The following is a 19,759-nucleotide window of genomic DNA, read 5'->3' on the forward strand; positions in this document are numbered from 1 at the left end:
CTAAGATATGAAATCTTATTAAATTTTTCTCATAACATACAATTTCCAAATTTCTTGTGTTTTTTTTATATTTGAGGACATCAGATCTATAGAGAAACATAAATACTTTAAAGGATCAAATGATTTTACATAATTGCACAGTATAATTACAATGTAGACACTACAAAGCATGTTATATTTCCTTGACGTATATAAAAACTTAGTTACTTTGTTCAGGTTATAAAATTGCCATCTAAGGCTTCAACTCCCCTAAAATACTGTGGAGATATCTTTTCAGTTGTTAAAGCCAAATTAAATATATTCTTACTTCACAATTTATCGTAAGTATTCATTGAATATATTCCTACCTTTCATTTTATCATGAATATTAAGTCCCACACACAATAGTGTCTTGGAAAAAGGTTGTAAATGATGTAGAATAATTGAAATTTTGGCTGTGATGCAGGCTTGAATTGTGATTGAAACAAGAAAATTTTGAAATATATGATGATTCTTGCACAAGAATACCAAAATTTAAAAACTCTACAAAGAAGGAATGATTAGTATTTTTAAATAATGGGAGACATGAGTCATTGTTGGGAAACATACATTTCTGATAATTTTTTCCTGAGATATTAGTATTACTGTGATGCTTACTGAATTCACACAAGATATTATACCATATTTAGCAACTGGCTTAGACCAGCTGTTAGACCCTGTAACACTGTAAAGCAGGACCATCTACTTGTTCCTATACTCCTCCTTATGTCAATATTATTTTCTTTTGTTTTATGACCTCATAATTTGGTAGTTTGTTAATTATTCCAATTAGAAAATTTCACTTTCTTGAGATTCATTAATAAATTTTGATAATTCCCTTTCACAATGAAATGCTCTCCCATAAAATGGTACTGATAATTTTGCCATTTTCTAATTATGCAGCTACTACTTAAGCAAACTGACTTAATTGCATAATGTCTCTATACCTTTTAATTTTTGGGTTTTTAAGCAAATAATCAAAACGTACTTACTTAACATTTTACCAATTTGTAATTTTCTGTAAAACACACATCTTTAAATAGTTGCTGCACACAAAGCTTTAGTCAGCCAGAGCAATATAGTTCAAAAGTAAACAACATGCAGTTTTAATTTTGTATTTGTTATTCAAAACGTAACTATCAGTGTGTGTCAGTTGGTGGTTAATAGTTACAAAGTGCGAAACAAGTTTTCATCAGTCAGTCAGCATTTGATAATCGTAGCACAAAGTAACACATCACTGTCATGATTGGAAAGCTCCTTTCCTTTCCAATGCCCTTTTTCTGGCCAATTTTGGGTCACGATTAGTATGGTACTGCAGAGAACCAACGATACCCGTATATAGGCTATTACTATGATGGAGGTATGATGTCACCTCTACCATAGGCATTTTAAAGTTATTGCTAGCTCTTCCCAGGGAGGAAACTGTGTACCCAGTCTGCATGTAATGAGATCACATGTTTAAATGTAACATCATTTTTCAGAGTGTTTGTGCACTGTGTATCTGAGGTGGGACATGGAAACCAGCCCAATATTTACCTAAGCAGGTGTGGAAAACCGAGAAAAAACTACATCTAGGCTGCCCAGCAATTCATAAGCTGGATTTAATCCGGGGCCGGCACACCTCTTCATATTCTGGAAGTTGTGCTTTAACATGCTTGGCTGTTCAGGTGGATTTGTTGGACAGCTAAAGCATACGTATACAATGTCCATTAGTTTGAATCATGTAAAGTAATGTATATTTCTCTGTCACCATTGAACTTTGTGAAATTTGGTTAGTTTGTGTAGTTTATTGATTTGTACCAAATATTGAGGCACCGGCATGTTACAAAGCTGACCATCAGAGTGGGAATATTGTGTAGTAATAAATAAGAAGAGATCAAAAATCAATTGCTATAGTGTTTGTTGTGTACTTTATTGAACAAATGTTTATCAAGTCCATTAATAGCAGGAGGACAATCAAAGAAGAAATACCATTAGACTTCAGAGGTGAAATTATAAGTCATTAACACCACAACACCTATTTTCCATATGAGTGGCACCAAAAGGAAATGAATGCTGTAGATACTACACTATTTAATTTACTTGGTAAGTAATCTGTGTTTGTTTCCAGTTCAACTTATATGAAGATTTAGGATTTGTCAAAAGTTTTGTTAAACACTATGGTGCTATCAAGTGTAGAAAGTGTAAACTGCTTATTTGTTGAGCATTTTACAATAAATACAAAGTGATTTAAGGTGAGACTTTTCCACCGAACACACCATTCTTTGGTATTTAAGACAATAGAATACTGCTTGGGCAGCTAGATTCCACATGGACCGACTACCGATGAGAGCCTGCACATAGTCTGGCTTTGCAAACTGGGAAATCTTCCACCACCACAGTCATTATTTTGAGACTACTTTCATTCTCTCTGATCTCAGTAATTAGCCAAAAAAAGAATGAGCTGTATAGCACACCCGTAGCCTGTAGCTGGCCATCACCTTTCTGCTGAATCTATTTTAAGTTTCTGATTGTGTAAGGAGACCACATCTAGAGTTTCATGGAGCCTCAGGGGATTAATTCTAACTAATTATTTATTTGAAGCTCTATGAGAACTTCAGTAATATGTTGTATGGGCATATTAAGAAAACAGCTGCTACTGAGCATCATTCTGTGTGGAACAAATATTCCACACTCTATGAATTACTAGAGAAACTTCTATTCATTATTTGGATTGAGAATTTTTATTGCCAATGACATTTTCTATTCAAACTAGGTAACAGTTTTTATCTGAGCTCATTTTCACTGAGATATTTAACTTATTAAAAGGTTTGGCTAGACTTTAAATGTAAGTAGCTGAGTGACTCCTTTATTTATGAATGATTTCCAGCAGAGCAATTATCTGTTCTAGTCGGATACAGAGATCATTACATTTCAAACTGTTTATTGCTCATAGATATTTCAATGAGGCACTTCAGTTAATAATTATTCAGAAGCAGGGAGCATCTTAAGTACATAGGACATATAGGCATACTAGTAATTCATGGCTATAGATTGAACATCAACTACAAGCAAATCTATACACCATTATCTGATTCAGAAACATATGTCCTAGAAAAACACTCATTCTCATTACAACTAAAATTTCTCATGAAACATGATGAAGACTAGTCCAAATCCATGGTGTTATATAATTAATGAACCTGATAGTCTCACATTAACTGAGGAGGGACAGGATACTATATTTTTTGTGTTTCCTTAAGTTCACAACTTTAAATATCTCTAAAATAAGAATTAGTTGCCAAACTTTGTACAAAACTGCTATTTTGTCAAGATCAATATGGATATTAGATAATACTTTCTCACATGTTGTGCATCATCCACCAGCAATCTGTCTAATAGTCCATTACTACACAAATAGTAATGACAATATCACACTTCACTGTCATTCATCCAAAATTACTTTTGCACCTGTGGATGGGTCTCTGTAAAAAAGTAATGTGCCACATTCTCCCTGTCAGTAAGTCATTAGTCCAGTCACAGATCTGCATAGATATATCATTCCAACTTGTTTTCTTTAGCAGAAATTCATGTAATACAAAGCTGAAAGCCTTTTTGGAAGTTCAGAGTCTGCTTACGACTGTGTGTGGCTCATGGAATATGAAGTGGGGGAAGCTCAATTTGGGATTCATGTGATCAATGTTTTCAGAATTGTGCCATAATATTATAATAGAGAAGGTCATTTCATCCTGTGTGGATCATTTTGTTTTAAACTCACAGTAATTACAGACTTCTGCTGCAAAGAGAGGCCAACGACATAGGATGGTTGCTGCTGTGCTTGCTGTCTCCCTGTTGCTGGGAACAGTTCTCTACTGAAGGGCTCCTTGGTAAATGGCAGATAAGAAATTAGTTGATTTTGTTGAAAATTTACTCTACTGGGCTATGGAGCCTTGTTGGGTATTAGTGTTCTCAGATGCTTTTCATCACAATCAGTACTGAAGTCCATACCATTTAACTTAACAGTGATGTGGCAGTTGAATGATGAGATAATTCATTCATCTTTCATTGTCTCTGGTGAAAATCAGCAATTTGAACACTTGCTCAGTGTTGTACTTTGCCTCCAGTTGTGAATAAGCTCAAAGTAATTTTATTGGTGGAACATACATACTGCTCTTCAGGACTATATATAATTTTCAAACGGAGCAGCAGAAATAAAAGGAGGGAAAAGGGGGACCTAATATTAGGAGGTATTATTTACTGGATATTTTACTGCAAGGGGCAGTGCACGTGCATGAACATACAGTGAGTCCAGAAGTATTCGTCTAGCTGTACATTTTTAGAAAAGTAGGCATGTGGTACTGAAAAGAAAGTAATGTTCATTGAGAAACAAGAAACAAAATACATTCATAGTGATATAAGGGTAACAAAACAGAATTTCATACAAAAGACGTTTTATAAAGTATTTGTCCTCCATCTGAATATACCTAAAATTCATACTGAAGGATGAAACTTTAATGCTGACCCATGACACTCGAGCATCTACAATTCACAGCCACAGTGTGCTATCTGTTGCTGTTTTGAATGGTGCCAGGACAGTGCAATTTGCAACATAGTCTGTATGGGTAGTCAGATGACACTAACTGAAAGAAAACTTACTCTACACTTGTATAATCAATGAGACTGCTAAAGTAGTCAGTAGACCTAGATTGGTAGTTAAGTCAATAACAGATCATTATTGCATAACAAAAACATTGAGGAACCAGCCATGTATCGAATGCCCTAGGTCATTGACTGGTGAAGACACAAGGTTTATCGCGAGGGAACAGAATCAGAAGGAAGGAAGACTTCTGCAATATAATTATATTTCCTGATGAAAGCAAATATAATATACTCAGGTCAGCTGGCAGGTGAATGGTGTAGCATAAGAAAAACTGGTAGATGATGCCACAGAACTTTGTGCTGTGGTGACACACTGTGGGGGTTCCCTGATGCTGCAGGGGTGTACAAGTGCTGCAGGTGATGGAAGGCTACATTTTATAAAGGGTACAATGGACAAAATTAGGTCTCCAAGGAAGTTACATCCCTCAACAGGACAACAACCTGAAGCATGTGCCTAGAAATACAAGGATATGACTCCTGCACTCAGAAACAACTCACTACCCCTCCTCAATACTCAGATATGAATCCCATTGAACAGCTTTGACAAGCACTGCAAGAGTACTTCAGAAAAAGACAAATTTCTATTAAGAAAGCCTTAAAACAAGCTCTTCAAGAAGAATGGAACAAAATTAAAACTTCTGTGACAGCAGCTTAGTCAGCTTTATTCCCAAAAAATTGCAAGAAACAGTAACTGGAAAGGGAAACCACACTAAATATTAATTTTTGTAATTTAACTAAGTTTTCAGGCTCTAAACATCAAAAAGCTTGGGTGGAAAAATATTTTATGAAGTATCTTTTATACAAAATTTTCTATTTTATTAACCTGATCATCACTATTAATGCATTTTTCCTCGTTTTTCAATAAAGACGTTTTACTGATGTACATTCTACTGGATTGGTTCTTCAGATTTTTATTCATTTCTTTTATGTGGCACAGATTTACTTTTTTTAAAAAAAAAAAATGTAGAGATAGGCGAATACTGTTTGGACTCACTATGAATAAACTATCCATGACGAAAACTTACTGTTCACCATTATTCTCGAGGTGTCTCTACTGGCTAAATAATATCACAAATTCATAATAGATGAGCGTCTTATATTGATGTCATTTTATGGTACTCTGTGGGCTCTGTTTCCTGCCTTCCTCATTTGTATAGGATACAGATTATTTGTAACTCAATTTTATTGACAGAGGATGAGACTATTGTGATGTTGTCCCATATATATTAGTACATATAAGAACTGGACAGTTATTTGTTACATTTTACATAAGCTTTAGATATGTTAGTTAATTACTTACTAACATGCAGGTGGTGATCTCACACATCCAGCATTTCTGAAAATGACTCATACTGCAAGGCATTTCTTCACCAACTTTGCAATGTGAAAATGTAGAAGAAAATTCTCTTATTTTAAAAAGCAAGTGATATGGTTTGCCCTGTATTTTGCATTATATGGTGCAAAATAACTTGAAAAAATTAAGGTGAGTCCATTATACAGTATTACAGAAAACTTTTCAAAAGTAAGTAACTCATAAACTGCCAATGAAGAATCAGAGACTGACAGTTTATAAAAATGATATCTCAATGTTTAATGCTAAAAAACAGAGGAATTGCATTCTTGCTCACAGTGGTTACTAATGAAGTGACTTTCTGTCTTAAGCAATAAAATTTAGTGATGTAGTAGAGGACAAATAAAAGAGGAGAGTGCAATGATAACTTGCTTTCACTTTCCTCCAATGTAGTGTTACTTTATGCAAAGTGCAAGGAAGGAACGAAATGCAAAATAAAAAATAAAAAAAAAATAGCAAAGGAGTAAGTGTTCAGATACAATAGAAGATAGAAAGATAAATGATCAAAACAACAAATGGAAAAAGAGATGACAGCAACAGGAGAAAATTGACAGAATATCAGTTTGTTGGAAACACAGGAAACCCCTTGACAAATCTTAGGTGCAAAATGTGCACACATTGACATTCTGTCAAACTTTTCATGTTGTCTGCTCTATAACCATTTAAGTAATTGAATATGCCAATTTTATTTACATTTATCATTAAAAGTTTAATTTATACAAACCATTATCACTGCCAGATGTTAACCTGGCTAAAATATTCACAAAGTTAATGATAAGAATATAAAGTTTTGATTTGTTAAAGGTCATGCAAAATAATGCATAATGAAGTGAACATTATCTTACATTCTTCTGAAAACTGAACAATCACAAGAATGGAATGCCTGCAGGAGTGGAAGAAATGTGGTGAATGTGAGATACCCAAGCGTCAGGTAGGTGAACAGTCTTGTGCTAACCTCAGGTAGGTGCTTGAATCTGTGGACACTTGCCTGTACGTCTCACGGTTGACACGCACTCCTTCAGGACCTTCAGTTGATGTGCAATCCAGTTCTATACAGTGTAGGCGGCTGCCCCATTCACAGTGCTGTATGTCATGGGCTTTGTACAGTTTTATCTGTAGGCATGTTGAGAGTTCACCAGAGCCATCCACCTGTGGTAATGAAGGCAAAGTGACAGTTAGAACAGTCCAACAGGGGTGCATTGAAATGTAATTGCCTTAGATGATTTATAATATGCTACATGACACAAATGTTTCATGAAGAACCTGATACATCGACATATTTTCATCCTGCAACTTGTCATTCTAGGGTTTCGGCAATAACGTGATTTGGACAGACAAAATTCTCAAATTATTAACCAAAAGATTTATTTCATTCTGGAATTAAAAACTGCAATTTCAAAAACTAATGTCTTGTAACAACACACAACTGATAGATAGTTAAACTCATGAGCCAAAACGTTATGAGCACCTATGTAATAGCTTGTTTGTCCACCTTTGGAATGAAATACAGTACTGATTCTGAATGTCAGTGAGCTGACAATTTGTTGGTAGGTCTGTTGAGGTATGTGATATTAGGATATCTATACACAGGTCATGTAATTTGCGTAAACAATGTGCCGCTGATTTGTGTACCTGGTGATGGCACTCAATAGTGTCTCAAATGAGTTCCATAGGATATACATCAGTCAAATTTGTTTTCTGAGACATCAATAGGAGTTCACTATAATACTCCTCAAACCACTGTAATCTCGTTTTGGCTCCAAGATGTGGACACTAATATCCTGAAAAATGAGATCGCTATTGGGGAAGACATCAAGCAGGAAGGGATGCAGATGGTTCGCAGCTGTCAATATGTCTTTGATTACTAGTACAGGTCCCATTACAATGCAGGAGAATGTTCCCACCAATCTGCATCCATTGTGTGGTGTATACATGATACGCCATTCACCTCAATGATGGTGTTTGTGAAGACGACCATCAACCTAGTGCAGCAAAAATGTGATTCACCTAAAGACCTGACTCGTTTCCATTAATTGATGGTCGAATCACTGTGATCCCGTGCCCACTGCACTCTTAACTGACAATGACGTTTGGTCAACATGTGAATACATAGGTGTGGTCTGCTGTGGAGCTCCATATTCAACAATATGTGATGAACAGTGTATTCTGAAACAGTTGGTGTGCATTATGCTCTTGCAGCAGAGATACCACAGATCACATCTGTCCTCCATTACAGAGCAGACAAGCCACTAAACCCACATTCTGTGAAAAGTAGTGGATGTCCAACCATTTAGTGCCTGATGGTAGTTTCACTTCCGTTCTACCTCTTTCCGTAGATGCTCACAACAGTAGCATGTGCACATTCAACCAGCTTCACCATTTTTGATATACCCCTTTGTCAAAGTAGCTTATCTCAATGGATTTCCCAATTTGCAGCCCATATCTTCACTAGGGTGATCTGCCATCCATGTCTGCTCTGCTTACATACTTTTGTTACCATGTCACAGGTGGTCATAAGGTTTTGGATTATCAGTGTAACTGTTCTAAGTGATGTAAATCCATGATTAAAAAAATGCAAATGATACCAAACAAGGGGTGTATGATTATAATTAATGAACAATTACTTAATGTATGAGGACTAGTAACAGATCTTAACATGAATAAGAAATTTTGTAAATGAAAACCAATACGTACATTGTATTAGGAATATTGCATTTTTTGTAAGAGAGATCAGTTTGTGAATGAATCTAATGTTAACAAAATTTAGACAAAAAGTATTAAATAATTTGTGACAAGACATCTTTCAATTGTAATAACAATTTTTAACAAAATGACACACATATTAATTGTTGAAAGATTGTTAATATTATCTTGGCCATGGTCGCATGCCTCAGCATATTGTTAGCATAGTTCTTTATTGTTTTAGGCTCAGTGTGTTTGTGTAATTGCCATGCAGAGTACTATGTATTGTTCAGATGTCAGTATCTTGAAGGGAGGGAAGAGGTGTGAAGGAAAAGAACTTGAGAGGTTTAGGAAAAAGGTATAGCTCAGAAAAGTCACCCATAACCCCAGGTAAGGGGAGACTTACCACAGGATGGGATGAGAAGGAAAGACTGATTGTTGGGGACTGTACCAGATGAGATGTGAAAACCAGAGCGCTTACAGATGGAAAACAGGGTAATATGCAAGGCAGATATTACTACTAAAACATCGTGCACGAGTTAAGAAGAGTAAAATGCTAAGTGAATTGTATGTAACAGAGGTGGGAGGGGGCTCAGCGAAAAATAGACAAGTCAGAAAATGAAAGCTGTAGAAAACTAAAATGGAGTAAAGAAAGGAGTAGTTACTGTGAATAAATGCTGAGATGGAAGGAATTAATGTAAATTAAGGCCAAGTGTGTAGCGAGAACCGAGGACATGTTGTAGTGCTCGTTCCCACCTGCGAAGTTCTGAGAAACTGGTGTCTGGGGGAAGAATTGGTGTGTGTGGTGAAACAGGAACTGAGGTCATGACTGCCATGTTGTACAGCATGCTCAGCAAAGGGATATTGTGTGTTGCCTGTATACACCCTCTGCCTATGCCCTTTCATCTAGACCGATAAATGGGTGGTACCGTATTTACTCGAATCTAAGCCGCACTCGAATCTAAGCCGCACCTGAAAAATGAGACTCGAAATAAAGGAAAAAATAATTTCCCGAATCTAAGCCGCAGCTGAAATTTGAGACTCGAAATTCAAGGGGAGAGAAAAGTTTTAGGCCGCACCTCCAAATCGAAACAAAATTGGTCCATTGTAATATGAGACACAATTCAAGTCGAATGAATGACGATACAGCTACAGTAGTTTGGTTCGAGCCGTAAGCTTAGCAGTTAAGCTTTACCAGGTAGCCATTGCTATGCGTCAGACGCTCCGTCCTTATTTATGCGGGTACCCTTCGTTTTTCACGTGCTTCGTCTGGTTTGAATTGATTGCTTATTTTCCTTTGATCTGATAATTTCCGTTCTCTTTGTTATAGGTGTTTTCGTCACTCTAAGCTGAAAATTCGTTACTGTACTGTGTCATGCATTGTTTGTCGCATTCCGATAATGAATGTTCACGACCTGTCGGCTGTCGCCGCTCGCGGCATGGTTTGCTTTTGTGCGTGCTACCGCAGCTTACAATAAAAAAAAGAGAGTAATTGTCTCGGTAGCGAAACAATGGCAAGAGACTGCTATTTGTTGTTATTTACACTGCTGCTTTCTTTGATAATGATCAACAAGAACCAAATAATAAGCTGTGTTATGATAGAAGATGTTCTGAACGAGAGTTTAGCGAAAATTTTTCTCCGTTTGAAAATCTTTGCAGACGCCTCTTTAGTACATTATTTTCTGCACAGAAATTAGTCATCTTAGATTTAAAAATGTAGTCAATTGCCGTGCTTCATTTGTGACTGTATCACTATTAGGCATAAGAATAATACGAATATGAACATGACATATCTGTACACTTCTGCGTTTGTGTTGTCTCACTCTAGTTTTGTAGTTTATTAGGCAGACATGATTTAAATGAGATAGCAGCAAACACGAAAGAATACATGGCAAAATGTTTATATTCGTATTATTCTTATGGTGAAGAGAATACTGCATGTGATTCAGAATTCACAAAAGTTCCCATTAGCAACCATCTCTTCTCACAGGTAGAAAAAAAATCAGAACGTAGAATTGGCCATACTGACAAAAATTGCAAACGGTCTTGCCAGTCGGATTTTTGTAGTACATTGAAAAGCTGCTACATTCGAAGATGAACAATACGGAATATGTATTTACTTCGTTGGATAATGTATGAAAATGCAGTGGTCGAAATTCGGGGCGGAGAAAAAAGCTCGTCTTCCACCTTTTTTTGAAATTTATTTACTGACGCAGAGGTTTTGGCGGCAGTATTTATCTTTGTGCCTGTAAAGCATGCCTGTGTAGCGCTACATATATTCGACGGCAGAAGTTAGTTGTGGCGGCACCTACCAACATATTTCTGAACTTCCGCTTACTTTGCACTCGATTCTAAGCCGCAGGCGGTTTTTTGGATTACAAAAACCGGAAAAAATGTGCGGCTTAGATTCGAGTAAATACGGTAGTGATGCCAATTGAAAAGGCCATACAGTGTTTACATAACAGACTGTAAATGACATGTGATGTTTCACAGGTGGCTCTTCCTTTGATAGCGTATGTTTTGTCAGTTACAGGGCTGGAATAGGTGGTCGTAGGAGGGTGAATACGGCAAGTCTTGCAGTGGGGGTGGTCACAGGGGTAGGAGCCATAGGGTAGGGAAATAGGTGCAGAAGGAGCATAGGGTCTGATAAGGATATTGCGGAGATTGGGAATGTGACAAAAAGCTATTCTAGGTGTGGTGGGCAAAACCACAAACAGACTGGATCTGATTTCAGGGCATGATTTTAGGATGTCGTGGCCTTGTCAAAGTAGCTGGTAGACACATTCCAGGCCAGGATGATACTGGGTGGCAAGTGGTGTGCGCCAAAGTTGTTTTTTGGAGGGATCAAGAGGACCAGTATTGGATGTGATGGCTTGAGAAACCTGCTTTTGAACTAGCCTATTGGGATAATTACATCCAGTGAAGGCTGAAGCAAGGGTGGTGGTGTATTGCTGTAAAGAGTCTGCATCTGAACAAAGACGTTTGCCTCAAATGCCAAGGCTGTATGGGAGGGAACGTTTGACACGGAAAGGATGGCAACTGTCAAAATGTAAGTACTGTTGTTTGTTGGTAGGGTTAATGTGGACAGAAGTATGTAGCTGGCCCTTGTTGAGGATGAGATCGACATCGAGGAAAGTGGCATTGGATTTGGAATAGCACCATGTGAAATTTAATTAGGAGGACGTATTTAGAGATTCCAGGAATTTTAACAGGACAGCCTCACCATGAGTCCATACAGCAAAGATATCATCAATGTATCTGAACCAAACCAGCCGCTGAAGGCTTATGAATCCCAGGGAAGCCCCCTCCATGTGACCTATGGAAAGGTTGGCATAAAAAGGAGCCATCATGGTTCCCATGCCCATATCCCTGATCTCTTTGTATGTCTACCCCTCAAAGGTGAAGTAATTGTTGGTAGGTATAAAGTTGATTAAGGTGAGCAAGAAGGATGTCATAGGCTTGGAATCAGGTGGGTGTTGAAGATGGCATCAATGGCAACAAGCAAGCTGTGTGGTTGGAGTGGAATAGCACAGATTTCAGACAATCTAGGAAATGGTTCATATCTTTAATATAGGAGGGAAGTCTTTGCACTATGGGTTTCAGGTGTTGATCAACTAGGAGAGAGATACATTTGGTGGGTGCTTTGAAGCCAGCAACTATGGGATGGCAAGAACGATTGGGTTTGTGGATCTTAGGAAAAGGTGAAAGATGTGGTTTGGTTGGAGTAAGAAGTACTATGAATTGCAGTGTAAGACCTTGTGAGGAGCCTGAGGTTTTTAGGAGGGACTGCAGGTCAGTTTGAATTACAGGGATGGGATCTTGATGGCAGGGGCTGTATGTAGAAGTGTCAGACAGCTGGTGTAGACCTTCACTAACATACACTTGTTGGTCAAGTACCACAGTGGTAGATACTTTGTCTGCAGGGAGTATAATGGAGTCAACAGCTCATCCAACAATCAGTCTTTCCTGCTCATCCTGTCCGGTAAGTCTCCCCTGACCCGGGGTTCTGTGTGACTTCTCTGAGCTGTACCCCTTTCCCTAAACCTCTCCAGTCCTTTTCCTTCACCTCTCTTCCTTCTCCTTCAACTCTTCTGCCAGAAGAAGGAGCCATTGGCTCCGAAAGCTGAGTAATGCCAAATCCTTTTGTGTGTGTGTGTGTGTGTGTGTGTGTGTGTGTGTGTGTGTGTGTGTGTGTGTTTTCCCCTGCTGCCGGTAGGTGAGTAATTTTTTTATCTATCCATTTACATTATATTATCAATAATTGATTATTTTTGTTCTTATGAAATAGTATATGGAGGGCAGAGTTCAGTCACATATACTTAACTGAAAATCTCTAGCTGGATGTTATAAGTGTTGTTATTGAACCATCAAATAATTTTTTTAAGAAAATTACTTAGTTTTACCACATTAATGTTATTGAAAATTGCAACACCAAAAACTAACGTACCAAACGAGTCTAAACTTGGAGCATGTGTTCAAAAGTGTACCAGTAATGAGTGATGAGGTTGCACAGATGTGGCACAGACATGGAAACAGCATTTCTCTTGTGTTTGGGAAGGTAAATGAAGAGCTGTCATTCAAAGTGGGAGTACATAAACAAATATCAGTATATCCTGCCAATGTCAACAGATGCAATCTCAGTTAACTGGAGAGTGGGTTTTTCACACTGTAATGTTTCAGCTGACAGAGCAACTACGTCAGTGGTCTTCAAACTCTTTGCTCAAGAGCCAATACTGCTATTGTGGGGCGGCACTCCCAGCCACATAAATATCGATATATTATCATCATCATCATCATCATCATCATCATCATCATCATCATCATAATATTATTATTATTATTTATTATTATTATTATTATTATTATTATTATTATTATTAGTAGTAGTAGTAGTATCACAGGAACTGCCAACAGCTTATCCATAGTAAGGAAACAATAAGTTTACCACTGACCTTCAAGTACAAATTGTTAAAAGCTGACACCATTTGCAACACCTTGTGTTGACTGTTCTTCATCTTAGATTGCCACCACCTTCATTGGATGCAAAACTGTGACACAGTAATTGCCCAATAAAGTATTGTTTTGTTGTCTTTCTGAGTGCATGATTAACTGCCTAATAACTGTAATTGTATTAATATTTAAATGCTTTAGGCCTATGTAACATGAGACACATTCACAAATATTTACTAAATGTTTTCAATGCCATTCTTCTCTCCCTCATTGCATTGTACTACAACAGCCTTGATTTTATTTCACAATTCTTGCTAATATGTACCACATTTGAAGGTGCTCTTCTCTATAAGGCACATTCACAAATTCATGTTAAGTTTCATTAAAATTTTATAGGCTCCACCACAGTACTGATTCTATGATATTTCTGAATTGGGCAAAACCTTTATAGTGGCAACCCCCTCTCCCTTGAGCATTTGAGATAGGACATCAAAAATTTTTTTTGTAGTGCACGTCTTTCTGAAGAGTTTGATATATAAAACATATATGTTCGAGGAAATCGAAGACATGGTATTTGATCTTAAGTGTGCCGAAGTACAGTGTATGGAATTCAAATATGTATGTTTTGTAAGCGAAGCCGTCAAACCTATAACCAGGACAGTGGAAACTAAAATGACTTGTGGTTGACCAGTTTGACATCCTACCCCTGAAAAAAAAAAGGAAGGAAGGAACGAACAAAAAAAAACCTCACAATTAATACTGGGTGGGTTTATTTGTGACTGGGAGAATAAGAACTCTTCAGAAAACCTGCACTCTTGATTTCCTAGCAGCTAACAACTCTCTCTTTTGTATGACACAAAATTAAATATATTCTGATAAGGAAAGTTGCTACTCACCATATAGTGGAGCTGCTGAGTCGCAGATAGGCACAACAAAAAGATTTTCATACTTAAAGTTTTTGGCCAATGGCCTTTGTCAACAATAAGCACACAAACGCACACATACACACACACTCATGCAAACGCATCTCACATACACGACTACAGTCTCAGGCAATGAAACCACACTGAGACTGCAGCTGTGTGTGTGTGTGTGTTGCATTTGTGTGAGCGTGTGTGTGCATATGTATGTCTATTGTTGACAAAGGCCATTGGCCAAAAGCTTTAAGTATAAAAATCTTTTTGTTGTGCCTATCTGCGACTCAGCATCTCCGCTATATGGTGAGTAGCAACGTTCCTTCTCATAATATTGTTACATTCCATCCTGGATATTCCATTGTTTAAAATTAAATATAGGATGATTTCATGTCAAATTGTTCAGGTCCTGTCAACTTGTAGTCATGAATTTCTCTGGAAAAAATATACACTCCTGGAAATTGAAATAAGAACACCGTGAATTCATTGTCCCAGGAAGGGGAAACTTCATTGACACATTCCTGGGGTCAGATACATCACATGATCACACTGACAGAACCACAGGCACATAGACACAGGCAACAGAGCATGCACAATGTCGGCACTAGTACAGTGTATATCCACCTTTCGCAGCAATGCAGGCTGCTATTCTCCCATGGAGACGATCGTAGAGATGCTGGATGTAGTCCTGTGGAATGGCTTGCCATGCCATTTCCACCTGGCGCCTCAGTTGTACCAGCGTTCGTGCTGGACGTGCAGACCGCGTGAGACGACGCTTCATCCAGTCCCAAACATGCTCAATGGGGGACAGATCCGGAGATCTTGCTGGCCAGGGTAGTTGACTTACACCTTCTAGAGAACGTTGGGTGGCACGGGATACAGGCGGACGTGCATTGTCCTATTGGAACAGCAAGTTCCCTTGCCGGTCTAGGAATGGTAGAACGATGGGTTCGATGACGGTTTGGATGTACCGTGCACTATTCTGTGTCCCCTCGACGATCACCAGTGGTGTACGGCCAGTGTAGGAGATCGCTCCCCACACCATAATGCTGGGTGTTGGCTCTGTGTGCCTCGGTCGTATGCAGTCCTGATTGTGGCGCTCACCTGCACGGCGCCAAACACGCATACGACCATCATTGGCACCAAGGCAGAAGCGACTCTCATCGCTGAAGACGATACGTCTCCATTCGTCCCTCCATTCACGCCTGTCGCGACACCACTGGAGGCGGGCTGCACGATGTTGGGGCGTGAGCGGAAGACGGCCTAACGGTGTGCGGGACCGTAGCCCAGCTTCATGGAGACGGTTGCGAATGGTCCTCGCCGATACCCCAGGAGCAACAGTGTCCCTAATTTGCTGGGAAGTGGCGGTGCGGTCCCCTACGGCACTGCGTAGGATCCTACGGTCTTGGCGTGCATCCGTGCGTCGCTGCGGTCCGGTCCCAGGTCGACGGGCACGTGCACCTTCCACCAACCACTGGCAACAACACCGATGTACTGTGGAGACCTCACGCCCCACGTATTGAGCAATTCGGCGGTACGTCCACCCGGCCTCCCGCATGCCCACTATACGCCCTCGCTCAAAGTCCGTCAACTGCACATACGGTTCACGTCCACGCTGTCGCGGCATGCTACCAGTGTTAAAGACTGCGATGGAGCTCCGTATGCCACGGCAAACTGGCTGACACTGACGGCGGCGGTGCACAAATGCTGCGCAGCTAGCGCCATTCGACAGCCAACACCGCGGTTCCTGGTGTGTCCGCTGTGCCGTGCGTGTGATCATTGCTTGTACAGCCCTCTCGCAGTGTGCGGAGCAAGTATGGTGGGTCTGACACACCGGTGTCAATGTGTTCTTTTTTCCATTTCCAGGAGTGTATATTAGACCTCTGTATCATAAGTGTTAAGACATAAAGTATTTTCATTTTATCTTAATTTTTGTAAACGGTGCGGTCCTTTGAAACATGTATATTTTGTAAATAACTCTTAAAACAGTAGAGAGAAAAAACTAATAAACCAAAAGTAATAACTGGAAACCTGGCTGATGTTTTACGTTAATGCTCCCTCTTAGTGTGTTGAAATTTAGGTGACACCCCCACTCTTATGAGCTTCCTTTAACTTACAAATTTAAGTCAAAAATACTGAAATTTAAGTTAATTTTTCCACTTAATTTTTTTTCTGATCTGTGTAGAGTGTTAAAAATTTTTCAGCATTCAGGATATTTCATATCGCTGAATTTTTACTGTAAAATTTGCATGTTGACAACACTTTTCCCAGCACTCTGATGTTTATAACAAACGAGTGATAACTTGTACATAAACCATTTTGCATCGAGTTTTGTGTTTGGTTTGAACTTTTTGTTAGATAAAATGTCAGTGAAGGGATACAGTAGTGAAAGAGTAATGTGTGTGGACTATGAAAAAGACACAAGAAGGTGGTGTTTAAGAAATGTGAAAAACACTTCACAGTCGTTGGAAAACTGTCAGAGGTGTTGCAGAAATATCTTGATCCTCAAGTAATGGTATTAGTATCACTTCCATGGTGCAGGAATTGTTACACTCATTACAAGAAGAAATTTAGTGACAACCCACCTGAATGCTCACTATCACCTGAATGTGAAACTAAAGAAGATATTGCAGATGTTTATACTCCTGAGTGTGAAGTAGTTGATGCATTGGACTGGTGTAGCAGCTACTACACCCCCCCTTAAATGTCCAGGAAAGATAAGAAGCTCAAGAAGAAAACAGTATGTAAAAAGAAAAATGGAAGAAATGAAAAAAGTTGTACACAAGTACTTGGTGCAGAACCTGAAGATAGAGATATGTGCACAAAATGTGATGTGTGGTTTCAAAAGCTAAATACTGCTATCTCAGCAGCGACCTATACTGAGAATGAAACAATGGAAAATCCAGGATGGAATGTAACAGTACCAGAGAAGGAAAGTTGCTACTCACCATACAGTGGAGATATGTGGTTCAAATGGCTCTGAGCACTATCGGACTTAACGTCTGAGGTCATCAGTCACCTAGAACTTAGAACTACTTAAACCCAACTAACCTAAGGACATCACACACATCCATGCCTGAGGCATGATTCGAACCCGCGACCGTAGCGGTCGCGCAGTTGCAGACTGAGGTGCCTAGAAGCGCTCGGCCACATCGGCCGGCTTGTGTCGTTGATTAGCATGTGAATGATAAGCTTTGTTATAACTACTAGCGAAATCCATAGATTCAGACTATCAGAGTGGAAATAAATGACTAACAGGTATCTTCTCAGTGTATGCGAGAAAATGAAATTTTGACAGAAAATTTTTGCCAGATCGCTACACAACTAAGGACCAGATGAACAGTCCCCTGGTTAGCAGCCGCTTAAATTCTACTGTCTAAATGCCACAGAAAACGCATTGTACAGACACGTAACTGGAGAATAAACGCATGATAACTGAACCAAAGGTTGTGGCAGGGTTAACGAAGTTAACAGGACTGTAAGTTTTGACAATGGCACGAATAGTTACAGAATTACTGATGACAAGATTGTTTGTTAGAATGAGGAAGGAGAAGAAATTGGGACGCCACACAAATTATGTGGAAGAATATGATGATTCTAAATTTATACAAAAAATTCGTACTATTACTACTTTTACATCGCATGCTTGAGAAACTGGAGCATATGAATGAAACAAGAAACTATTTCCTGACATAAAACTTTTTCCCTGTAGTAGGCCTAAGAGCAATTTGCCATTGGTGCTTCGTGAATTATATTCTGTCAGGTTTTTTATGTAAATGAAGTAGATAAAAATGACCATTTGTGCCAAAACAGTCTTGTTTATTTGGCATGTGTTATATAGTTGCTGTGATATTACAAAGGCCTATTACGTTTTACCTAGCAGACAGTGACAAAATAGACGTAATCAAATCGAGAAACCACACCAGTCTTGCGTACTATCCTTATTAAAAGCTTTTCTAGTATTAGACAACAATTTGATTTTTCATTTAGCAACACGTTTGACTGACTCTGATGCAATAGATTCTCTTGCAGGAAGGGAAAAACACTGTGTAAATCAGTAGCAAGATTAGAGAGAAAAAAATTCTGGGACCTAAGGATTGAAGAAATGTGTACTGTCTGGTGTGTCTCTTGTCTTTACTAGTTTTATGTTTCATATTTGGCGATTTCATCTCTAATCATACAGGTCAAGAGCGAATGTGTCACATCACTATTTCAAAGTTTGGTGACAAAGATATATGTTGAAGTTCCGCATGATACCTCTCCAAAACTACAATATTTTGATTTTCTGATGATTTGTTAAAACAGACCCCTCTAAATGAGACTATTTGCAAAAATGTCATAACGAAAGGGAAAACTGAAAAATTGTAATAAAGAAACCAAAAGTGATAGAGAGCTGAAATTATTTTCAATAAATACATTGTTCCCAACACTAATGTATTGAAATGCATCCCTGTTGGTTTTTGAATACATTCAAAGTTGATATCTCACTTCCGAGCTTTCTTTCATTTTTTAAAATAAAGTATGAAAATTTGTACCTTTTAGCGAATTTCAAAATTACGTTTTGAATATGTGAATAGTCACAGAATGTCCACTGTCTTGAGAAATGATAAAGTGGAAGGACTGCTGTCAGCTACGGTATTAATACACGAAATTCTTAAACTGTCAAAATATTTGTCCATGAAGATGAAAGAATCTGAATTTTTTTCATTATTTAGAAATTATTTTCTCCAAAACTCCCATCCGAAATGTTCTAGAAATTTCATGGTATGTTCGTTCATCATTGTACTTAGGGAATGTACAATCAGAGTGGACAATACTTGTCCGCACAAAATGTGAGGAATTTTGTAAGTACACCTAGCTCGACTCTCAAGGTCAAAAAATCATGGACACTTAAATATTTAAGTGCTGATTTTAAGTAAATGTCATGCAAAACTGGTATTTCTGAATAAAAATAATTACTTTACAACACTATAAGTGAGTGGGAAACCAATTCATAATTTTGTTTGAAAGCATTTTATAACAAAAATAAGATATAGAATATTTATACCCACTTTTCTTTTTGTGATATTATTCACAAATTATTAATGTCTTCTGTCATTATTTTACTTCTTTATGGTTTTCCATGAATAAAAATTGCCTACAATGTAACAGTCAGCACTACACTGTTGAAAACAGTTAATTTGTTTTCTTCCTCTGCTTCGCATTA

General features: G+C 38.2%; 1 protein-coding gene across 3 annotated transcripts in view; it reads right to left on the minus strand.

Moving 5' to 3' along the window:
* LOC126100988 (CB1 cannabinoid receptor-interacting protein 1-like) overlaps positions 1-19,759 on the minus strand; it is a 247,659-nt gene that overhangs the window by 76,396 nt on the left and 151,504 nt on the right. For 2 of the 3 annotated variants that reach the window (XR_007522241.1, XM_049911655.1), the window contains exon 2: positions 6,963-7,156. Coding sequence is in view for 2 of the 3 variants with exons in the window: in XM_049911655.1 (XP_049767612.1) it covers positions 6,963-7,156 (194 nt within the window). In the remaining variant the exon portion in view is untranslated. The remainder of the gene's footprint in view (positions 1-6,962; positions 7,157-19,759) is intronic. The other variant, XM_049911656.1, reaches the window with a different exon arrangement.

Source organism: Schistocerca cancellata, chromosome 9 (genome assembly GCF_023864275.1).
Source record: "Schistocerca cancellata isolate TAMUIC-IGC-003103 chromosome 9, iqSchCanc2.1, whole genome shotgun sequence".
Lineage (NCBI taxonomy): Eukaryota > Metazoa > Arthropoda > Insecta > Orthoptera > Acrididae > Schistocerca > Schistocerca cancellata.